Genomic DNA, 11,143 nt, shown 5'->3' on the forward strand with positions numbered 1-11,143 from the left:
AATTTTTGAAAAAATAAAGAGCAAACTATAAGGCAGCTGCAATTCAAATTTGACCCGGTTCCTATTAAATCGTCGGGAATTTATCTTTTTCATCAGAGGTGGGTCAAAATTTTTGTATCCCAACCATTTTGTCAATTATGCATTAAATATGGCCTAGTATTTTAAAAAATTGATTTGATCCAATTTTGCAACAAATATATGGTAGATCCTTCACAAAAAAACTCATTTCGGTCACTCGGAAAATGGAAAATGAATTTTTAGTCCACTACGACCAATTTTTCATTCAACTAGGACCAATTAAGATGGTCATAACATCTTATACAGATACTGCATTTTGATTGGTCCATGGACGTTTCACGCACATCATGCATGGAACACCGTCAGATGCTCGCGGATCGCGCGCCGCCACGCCCCTCCGTCGCCGGCGTTGACCCGCAGTCCACCTTCCCCATCTTTCGCTCCCTCTCTCCACCCGTCGCGCTCTCGCGGCATCCCATTGATCCACGGCTACTCTCGCTGATCATCAAACATCTTCTGCTCCAACAAGGATATCTTCCTCCGCGAGCTCATATCCGCGCGCTCGGTATTCGGCGCCGCCCGCGCGTGCGCCTACGACAGCCTCTCCATGGGCTGGCTCCCGCCCAGCAGCCCCCACTGGCGCGCCCTCCGCAAGCTGTGCTCGGGGGAGCTCTTCGCGCCGCACCGCCTCGACGCGCACCAGTCCATCCGCCGAGAGAAGGTGCAGCAGCTCGCGTCCCACGTCGCTCGGCTGTCCCGGGAGGGCGCCGCCGTGGACGCCAGCCGCGGCGTGTTCACCACCGCGTTGAACCTGCTCTCCTGCACCATATTCTCAGCGGACATCATCGACCTCGACGACAGAGAAGGGACAGGGCAGTTCAGGGCCATGATCGCAAGCTTCACGGAGGTCGTCGGGCTGCCCAACCTGTCGGACTTCTTCCATGTATGTCTTTCGTGCCTTCGTTCGTCCTCTGCTTCCTCTGTGCCTTCCCCTGTTTCTTTTTGTTCGTCAGTCTTCTCCGTCAGAGATGAATGCTTGGCCTGTTTGTTGATCACACGCGATTCGAAATTGTGATTGTTGCAGGTGCTTGTCAAGATCCGATTCGAGAGCCTGACCGACAAGAGCAAGTTCGACACGCAGCCGAAGCTCTTCATCCACCTCGCCCTCGTCCCCGACACTCTCAATCATCGACAGCGGCGTCGGCATGACCAAGTCAGGTACTACATATGTGTGGATGATAGGCTGAAATGTTTACATATGCCATCGTAGCTGAGATTCTGTTCTACTTCGGTTCAGATGAATTAGGCTATTTCTGAATGATAACATTAGAATGGTGTAGCTTTAGTCTAGCTTCCAGCAAGTTTTTCCTTCCCGTTGCTCATAATTGAATCTGTTGATAAAAATATATGCTTGATACAATATATCTTTGCAACTAATTTTGTGTATCTTCTTGTGACAAGCCAGGAGATCTCAACGCTCACGGTTTCTCTGTCAACAAACACACTGAAATTCTATGCTCCACGGAGGTGCTTAATTACTCCGACGGATGGGGCATAAATAAATATTGTGGCTTCATCTCTAATACTTACTGTAACTGCTTAGTGTTGAGCTTTTTGACTGTGTGTATGTGTGAGGGGGAGTTCTGAATGTTTGCTGCTAACTGACGCCAAGCAAGAATGCCGATGCCACTTGCCAATGATCTCAGGTTTCTAAAAGTTGGAAGTTGGACAGGCTTTTAAGGCCATGGCCGAGGCAGAGGAACACGTACCCATGAATGGCTCGGTGTTTCACTTAACCACAACCTTGTACTTTCCTCTAGCGTAGTACAGTACAGTACGTGGTATGGAGGGAAATCAACTGGCCTCATGTGTGCTCTGTTTTCTTGCATAAATAAATAGGAGTACTGAAATCGCTTAAACGGCACTGCTGCTTAAACGACACTGCTGCTTAATCTGAAACAGTTACAGTTCTCAGTTCAATATTTCTGCATTGTAGTTATTTGTATTCTCATAAAGGCGTGAGGCATTAATTGTTAATTCTTGGGATGCTTTGTTTGGATTGAGGTTGGCTCATAATTCATTAAGTTTGAATATGAGTTATTATATCTCATTGAGTTTCTCTCTGTTCTGCTCTGTTCACACTGGACAACTATTAATTTCTTTTCATGTAAAATGAGATGACATGATGCAAAGCGCAACCTGTACAATGACATATGGAGTAGTGATTTTCTTACTAACTTTGGAATAGATCCATTGCATTTATATACTAATCCTAGCCAAATATGAATTCCTTCCACATTGACATAGAAATAACCCAGTTCTGATTGTTGTTTTGTTTTACTGTGTCCTACTGCCACTGGACATAATCTCTTCTACTTGATTCACTAGCATAGTTTTGATCTAGTATTTACATTCACTGTACTGTATAGGTAATTAGTGCTTCAGCTATTTCTAAATCAAAATATACTTGCATTTTTTGTATCCAACCATTCACTATTCTCTAAATGTCTGCCAGATATCTTTGCTAAATACTGGCCCCTCGCACGAAATGTTTAGCTTCTCCTTTGGTGGAACAAGTGGTAACCTACTTGCTGCTGGTTCTAGTTCCAAGGTAAGGGAACGGAGAGAGGGGAGCTGCTCCCACTGTGTACAGGACACCATGGTAGGTTCTTTTTTTGTTCTGTCTTTTTTATCTTCCTGATCTGAACATGTTGAAGGCTCTATTTTGTGCAGGTTGCTCTCACGAGGAGAAGCTGATGCTACAGGACGCCCTCCCCCCCCCCCCCCCCCCCCCCCCCCCCCCCCCCCCCCCCCCCCCCCCCCCCCCCCCCCCCCCCCCCCCCTCCTCCAACCCCCTTGACATGGTGAGCTCCAACCCTCCTTCTACCCCTTGCAGATCTAATATGAAGTGGGCATCGGTTGAAATTGTTATGGCCACAACAGTACAGCAAGTATTGTTTCAGTTTTTATGTGATATTTGATTGTGAGTGTGCTGTTTGATGATGCTCGCCTCATCCATTTTTCATGTCTTGTATGAAATCTTTACCCTATTAGAAGATGCCACCATCGATTTAATAATAACACTAATGATCATTTGATTCTAGTCTAGAGATACAACAACATTAGTTAGATCCATGGATGGATGGATGAACACACACAGCTAGCAGCTTAGCAGTGTTAGCAACCACAAAAATCAGCCTTGTGATTCATTCTGTTGACGCAAGCATGCTCTATTCGTTTTGGATCCCAGCCATGTATGTACTAATAAGCTATCTCAAGCACACGCACATGTTGCTCGATTGATATCTGTAGTTATAGCAGCAGTACGTATGTGTCTCCTATACTAGATTAATTTCTAGACTTAGCTCAACAACAACAGCTCTTACCTGTTTGTTCGTTTTAGAGCAGCAGACATCCTCAGTTGACAATGATGACAACCAGGGCATCCACCGCCACAACGACGCTCCGCACATGGTCCAACTTGGCTACAACTTCCTCTACCGCGTACAGTGGCCACGGTTGTCTGTGGCATCAAGTACAGCCTCCTCTTCGGTGAGCCCATCTCCTACCTCTGGCTCCCTCTTTTCTGCTGTTGTAGAAGTACCTTGCTCTGTTCCATGCCCATCATATTTTTTGTCATAAAATGCTCTAGTGAACTGGATTCATACATAAGTCTGCTACTTTTCCTCAAGTTATTTGTGCATTTATAAACCTATTCGAACTTTTCTATTTCTTGAATGTATCCATCCATAAATGTTCTATACAAATAGTTTTGGAATGTGTTTTTTTTGTTAGCTTATGTCATGCATCACAAATGGATCAAGTTCTAGTTTTAGTTTTGTTGTTATTAACCTCTACAATCCCGTCAGCATAATAAGTATGTGAATGAATCCGTTCGAGTATCTGAAACTAAATGTTTTGTTGCTCATAGTAATTAAAAACAGCGGTCAGTTTCTCATCACACACTGTTATTATCACTTCATGGCTTGATATGTTGTGTCAGGCTGCTGTAGGTGCTGAACTGTGATAATTGCAAGGAGGAACCACTGTTTGGCTTCAGTCCTTCCCCATTTGATCATTTTTATGGCCCGCATGCATGCTAACATTATTTGTTGGCTGACTTGGCATGACTTGCACGAAAACTTGAGGGCATTCATACTAAATAGAACTTAATTTTCATGCAGACTTGCTCTAGCTCTTCTTAATCTTCATGCAGGTTTCTCTCCAGAATTGATCTTACTACTAAATAGCACCCCCATCACTTGCTGCTGTTGTTAGCACCCCATCACTTGTTGTTGTTGTTATTCACCCTATCCTCGCTGTTCTGTTTTCTTGTTGGCAGATATTTTGCGTAAATTCAAGACGAAAGATGTTCAAAGAAGCGCCAAGACATTCTTATATAGCAAGTTATGTAATAATAGCTGGGTTATCTGGGCATTGAGAACTCTAGAGTTTCATGTATCTTCTCTCTGTTTCTGAATGAAATGTTGTATGTTTCAGAATTACAATTTCTATTTCATATGAAATAGTAATTATGTACGTGATTTGAAAATGTGTGCAATGGAAACATGACTCATGCGACCCACTTATCAAAATAATTTGAGCACATTTGAAATTTCTGACGTGTGAGACCAGTGTATGATATTTGGGACCAATATCAAATGGTGGAAAATAAAATGGCGAAAAATAAAAGATCATACGCTGTAAAAGGCCACACCCAGAAATAAAAATGCAGAATTGCTGGGCTAGGCCCATGTAGCTAGCGTAAATTGATAGGAAAAAAATATAAAAGGCTGAATTGTTGGGCCTGGCCCATGTAAAACACCCAATCAGACCGGGCTGATTCTTGTCAATGACCTTCTCATTTGGTCGCAAATTTGCCACATCAGCTTGCCATGTCGGATCCGACGTGGCCTGGATAGAGAGCTAGCGACCAAAACAGAAGGTCGTCGAACTAGTGACCTTTTGTTTTGGTCATGGAATTCCATGACCTTCTCATAGAGAAGGTCGCTAATTTTAGTTTACGACCGCCAGCTTTTGATCTTCTATTTTTGGTCACAAAAAGGTCGCAAATGAAAAACAATGACTTTTCAGTGACCAATAGTGATGGTCGCAAGTTGACATATTTCTTGTAGTGCATATTTTGTTCGAGTTGTAATTTTTTGAGTTGTAAGTAAATAGAAGTGTGATGATAATCATATTCATTATTAGAGCATTGTCCCAAGTGAGGAAATAAAAAATAAAAAAATGGCCAAAAAAGCCCATAAAAAGGCCAAAAAGAGCCCAACAAAAAAGAAAAAGAAAAAAAATGAGAGAAAAAGAGAGAAGGGCCAATGTTACTATCCTTTCCATACTTGTGCTTCAAAGTAGCACCATGTTTTTTCATATAGAGAGTCGCCTATGCTTTCTTTTTCATATAACTAGTGGGAATTTTTCATTATAGAACTTTTACAATGATGGGCTTCCTCAAATGCCCAAGGTCTTCATGAGCAAGCAAGTTGGATACACACCCACTTAGTTTTATTTCTGAGCTTTCATACACTTATAACTCTTAGTGCATCCGTTGCATGGCAATCCCTACTTCTTGCATTAACATCAATTTGTTGGGGAACGCAGTAATTTTAAAAATTTCCTATGCACATGCAAGATCATGGTGATGCATAGCAACGAGAGGGGAGAGTATTGTCTACGTACCCTCGTAGACCGTAAGCGGAAGCGTTATGACAACGCGGTTGATGTAGTCGTACGCCTTCACGATCAGACCGATCCTACTACCGAAAGTACGGCAACTCCGCGATCTGCACACGTTCAGCTCGGTGACGTCCCACGAACTCGCGATCTATCAGAGTGTCGAGGGAGAGCTTCGTCAGGGCTTCGCCTAAGCACCGCTACAATATGACCTAGGTGGATTATAGTGGAGGGGGGCACCGCACACGGCTAAGATATCAGTGATCAACTTGTGTGTCTATGGGGTGCCCCCTGGCCACGTATATAAAGGATGGAGGGAGGAGGAGGCCGGCCCTCATATGGCGCGCCCAAAGTGTGGAGTCCTACTAGGACTCCGTAGTCCTAGTAGGATTCCACCTCCTACATGGAATAGGAAAAAGGAAGGGAGAAGGAGAAGGAAGGAAGGGAGCGCCCCCTTTCCCTAGTCCAATTCAGACCAGTCCATGGGGAAGGGGCGTGGTCACCCTTGAGGCCTTTCTCTCCTTTCCCGTATGACCCATCAAGGCCCAATACGAATTCCCGTAACTCTCTAGTACTTCGAAAAATACATGAATCACTCGGAACCTTTCCGATGTCCGAATATAGCCTTCCAATATATCGATCTTTACGTCTTGACCATTTCGAGACTCCTTGTCATGTCCCCGATCTCATCCGGGACTCCGAACAAACCTCGGTCATCAAATTACATAACTCATAATACAAATCGTCAAAGAATGTTAAGCGTGCGGATCCTACGGGTTCAAGAACTATGTAGACATGACCGAGACACATCTCCGGTCAATAACCAATAGCGCAACCTGGATGCTCATATTGGTTCCTACATATTCTACGAAGATCTTTATCGGTCAAACCGCATAACAACATACGTTGTTCCCTCTGTCATCAATATGTTATTTTCCCGAGATTCGATCGCCGGTATCTCAATACCTAGTTCAATATCGTTACCGGCAAGTCTCTTTACTCGTTCCGTAATGCAACATCCCGTAACTAACTCATTAGTCACATTGCTTGCAAGGCTTATAGTGATGTGCATTACTGAGAGGGCCCAGAGATACTCTCCGATAGACGGAGTGACAAATCCTAATCTCGACCTATGCCAACTCAACAAACACCATTGGAGACACCTGTAGAGCATCTTTATAATCACACAGTTACGTTGTGATGTTTGATAGCACACAAGGTGTTCCTCCGGTATTCAGAGGAACATGTATAAGTCATGAAGAAAGCAGTAGCAATAATACTGAACGATCATTATGCTAAGCTAACGGATGGGTCTTGTCCATCACATCATTCTCTAATGATGTGATCCCGTTCATCAAATGACAACACATGTCCATGGCTAGAAAACTTAACCATGTTTGATTAACGAGCTAGTCAAGTAGAGGCATACTAGGGACACTCTGTTTGTTTATGTATTCACACATGTACTAAGTTTCCAGTTAATACAATTCTAGCATGAATAATAAACATTTATCATGATGTAAGGAAATATCAATAACAACTTTATTATTGCCTCTAGGGCATATTTCCTTCAATCTCCCACTTGCACTAGAGTCAATAATCTAGTTCACATCGTCATGTGATTTAACACCAATAGTTCACATATTTATGTGATTAGTTCACATCTCCATGTGACTAACACCCAAAGGGTTTACTAGAGTCAATAATCTAGTTCACATCGCTATGTGATTAACACCCAGTGATCATGTTTTGTTTGTGAGAGAAATTTAGTCAAGGGGTCTGCCGCATTCAGAGTTGTATGTATTTTGCAAATTTTCTATGTCTACAATGCTTTGCACGGAGCTACTCTAGCTAATTTCTCCCACTTTCAATATGTATCTAGATCGAGACTTAGAGTCATCCAGATCGGTGTCAAAGCTTACATCAATGTAACTCTTTACGACGAACTCTTTGTCACCTCCATAACTGAGAAACATTTCCTTATTCCACTAAGGATATTTTTGACCGCTCTCCGGTGATCCACTCCTGGATCACTATTGTACCTTGTTGCCAAACTTATGGTGAGGTACCCAATAGGTCTGGTACATAGCATAGCATACTTTGTAGAACCTATGACTGAGGCATAGGGAATGACTTTTCATTCTCTTTCTATTTTCTGTCGTGGTCGGGTTTTGAGTCTTTACTCAACTTCACACCTTGCAATATAGGCAAGAACTCCTTCTTTGACTGTTTAATTTTGAACTACTTCAAAATCTTGTCAAGGTATGCACCCATTGAAAATATATCAAGCATCTTGATCTATCTCTATAGATCTTGATGCTCAATATGTAAGTAGCTTCACCGAGGGCTTTCTTTGAAAAACTCCTTTCAAACATTCCTTTATGCTTTCTGGAAAATTCTACATTATTTACGATCAACAATATGTCATTCACATATACTTATCAGGAATGTTGTAGTGCTCCCACTCACTTTCTTGTAAATACAGGCTTCACCGCAAGTCTGTATAAAACCATATGCTTTGATCACTTTATCAAAGCATATATTCTAACTCCGAGATGCTTGTACCAGTCCATAGATGGATCGCTGGAGCTTGCTCACTTTGTTAGCACCTTTAGGATAGACAAAACCTTCTGGTTGCATCATATACAACTCTTCTTTAAGAAATCCATTAAGGAATGCAGTTTTGACATCCATTTGCCAGATTTCATAAAATGCGGCAACTGCTAACATGATTTGGACATACTTTTAAGCATTGGTACGAGTGAGAAAATATCATCGTAGTCCACACCTTGAACTTGTCGAAAACATTTTTGCAACAATTCGAGCTTTGTAGATAGTAACACTACTATCAGCGTCCGTCTTCCTCTTGAAGATCCATTTATTCTCAATGACTCACCGATCATCGGGCAAGTCAATCAAAGTCCATACTTTGTTCTCATACATGGATCCCATCTCAGATTTCATGGCCTCAAGCCATTTTGCGGAATCTGGGCTCATCACCGCTTCCTCATAGTTCGTAGGTTCGTCATGGTCTAGTAACATGACTTCCAAAACAGGATTACCGTACCACTCTGGTGCGGACCGTACTCTGGTTGACCTGCGAGGTTTGGTAGTAACTTGATCTGAAGTTTTCATGATCATCATCATTAGCTTCCTCACTAATTGGTGTAGGAATCACTAGAACTGATTTCTCTGATGAACTACTTTCCAATTCGGGAGAAGGTACAATTACCTCATCAAGTTCTACTTTCCTCCCACTCACTTCTTTCGAGAGAAACTCCTCTAAAAAGGATCCATTCTTAGCAACAAAATATATTGCCTTCGGATCTGTGATGGAAGGTGTACACAACAGTTTCTTTTGGGTATCCTATGAAGACGCACTACTCCGATTTGGGTTCGAGCTTATCAGTTTGAAAAAATTTCACATAAGCATCGCAACCCCAAACTTTAAGAAACGACAGCTTTGGTTTTTTGCCAAACCATAGTTCATACGGTGTCATCTCAACGGATTTAGATGGTGCCCTATTTAACGTGAATGCGGCTGTCTCTAATGCATAACCCCAAAATGATAGTGGTAAATCGGCAAGAGACATCATAGATCGCACCATATCCAATAAAGTACGATTACAATGTTCGGACACACCATTATGCTGTCGTGTTCCAGGTGGCGTGAGTTGCGAAACTATTCCACATTGTTTCAAATGAAGACCAAACTCGTAACTCAAATATTCGCCTCCGCGATCAGATCGTAGAAACTTTATTTTCTTGTTACGATGATTTTCCACTTCACTCTGAAATTCTTTGAACTTTTCAAATGTTTAATACTTATGTTTCATTAAGTAGATATACCCATATCTGCTCAAATCATCTGTGAAGGTCAGAAAATAACGATACCCGCCGCGAGCCTCAACACTTATCAGATCGCATACATCAGTATGTATTATTTACAATAAGTCTATTGTTCGCTCCATTGTTCCGGAGAACGGAGTCTTAGTCATCTTGCCCATGAGGCATGATTCACAAGCATCAAATGATTCATAATCAAGTGATTCCAAAAGTCCATCAGCATGGAGTTTCTTCATGCGCTTTACACCAATATGACCTAAACGGTAGTGCCACAAATAGGTTGCACTGTCATTATTAACTTTGCATCTTTTGGCTTCAATATTATGAATATGTGTATCACTACGATCGAGATTCAATAAACCATTCACCTTGGGTGTATGACCAAAGAAGGTTTTTGTAACGCCCTCGATGCGGCTATATCTCCCACGTGTCTAAGCACGACTTAGAGGCATAACCGCATTGAAAGCAATGTCGCAAGTGAGGTAATCTTCACACAACCCATGTAATACAATAGGGGAAAAAGATACATAGTTGGCTTACAATCGCCACTTCACACAATTACATGAATAAAGCATTACATCATCCAAATACAATCAAGGTCCGACTACGGAACCAAAATAAAAGAAGACTATCCCAAAAGCTACACAGATCCCCGATCGTCCCGACTGGGCTCCACTACTGATCAACTGGATCAAAACAACATAAAGGACAAGATCTTCATCGAGCTCCTCCTGAGCTTGATTGCGTCATCTACACGGTTCAACGGCACCTGCAAGCTGGTTTTGGAAGTATCTGTGAGTCACGGGGACTCAGCAATCTCACACCCTCATGATCAAGACTATTTAAGCTTATAGGAAGGGTAAAAGGTATGAGGTGGAGCTGCAGCAAGCGACTGGCATGTATGGTGGCTAACATACGCAAATGAGAGCGAGAAGAGAAGGCAAAAGCATGGTCGAGAACTATGATCAAGAAGTGATCCTAGAACAACCTACGTCAAGCATAACTCCAACACCGTGTTCACTTCCCGGACTCTGCCGAGAAGAGACCATCACGGTTACACACGCGGTTGTTGCATTTTAATTAAGGTTAACTTCAGGTTTCTACAACCGGACATTAACAAATTCCCATCTGCCCATAACCGCGGGCACGGCTTTCGAAAGTTCAAAACCCTGCAGGGGTGTCCCAACTTAGCCCATCACAAGCTCTCACGGTCAACGAAGGATATTCCTTCTAGCGGGAAGACCCGATCAGACTCGGAATCCCGGTTACAAGACATTTCGACAAAGGTAAAACAAGACCAGCAACACCGCCCGAATGTGCCGACAAATCCCGATAGGAGCTGCACATATCTTGTTCTCAGGGCACACTCAGATGAGACTAGCTACGAGTAAAACCAACCCTCAAGTTTCCCCGAGGTGGCCCCGCAGGCAGCTCAGTTCGGACCAACACTCAGAGGAGCACTGGCCCGGGGGGGTTAAAATAAAGATGACCCTTGGGCAGGCCTACCCAAGGGAAAGAAAAGGCTAGGTGGCGAATGGTAAAACCAATGTTGGGCATTGCTGGAGGAGTTTTATTCAAGGCGAACTGCCAA

The 11,143-nt window shown here is 42.9% G+C and overlaps 1 protein-coding gene and 1 long non-coding RNA gene across 11 annotated transcripts; both read left to right on the plus strand.

Moving 5' to 3' along the window:
* Nucleotides 1-382: 382 nt before the first annotated feature.
* On the plus strand, nt 383-2,864 carry LOC125543985 (ferruginol synthase-like). 9 transcript variants are annotated; one of them, XM_048707502.1, is made up of 5 exons: nt 383-961; nt 1,103-1,236; nt 1,480-1,545; nt 2,534-2,680; nt 2,736-2,846. In XM_048707502.1, exons 1-4 carry the CDS (start codon nt 626-628, stop codon nt 2,544-2,546), a joined length of 549 nt encoding a protein of 182 aa, XP_048563459.1. In that variant the 5' UTR covers nt 383-625; the 3' UTR covers nt 2,547-2,680; nt 2,736-2,846. The 9 variants fall into 9 exon arrangements, with proteins under 9 accessions (XP_048563459.1, XP_048563460.1, XP_048563457.1 ...); XM_048707503.1 differs by having other exon boundaries at nt 2,534-2,629; nt 2,752-2,811; XM_048707505.1 differs by having other exon boundaries at nt 384-961; nt 1,484-1,545; nt 2,534-2,629; nt 2,752-2,811.
* Nucleotides 2,857-4,635, plus strand: LOC125543987. Of its 2 annotated transcripts, XR_007299190.1 has the most exons (3): nt 2,857-2,882; nt 3,427-3,570; nt 4,361-4,635. It is a non-coding gene; the product is annotated as an uncharacterized LOC125543987 (long non-coding RNA). The 2 variants fall into 2 exon arrangements; XR_007299189.1 differs by lacking the exon at nt 2,857-2,882 and having other exon boundaries at nt 2,889-3,570.
* Nucleotides 4,636-11,143: the final 6,508 nt, after the last annotated feature.

This window comes from Triticum urartu, chromosome 3 (genome assembly GCF_003073215.2).
Source record: "Triticum urartu cultivar G1812 chromosome 3, Tu2.1, whole genome shotgun sequence".
NCBI classification, from domain to species: Eukaryota; Viridiplantae; Streptophyta; class Magnoliopsida; order Poales; family Poaceae; genus Triticum; species Triticum urartu.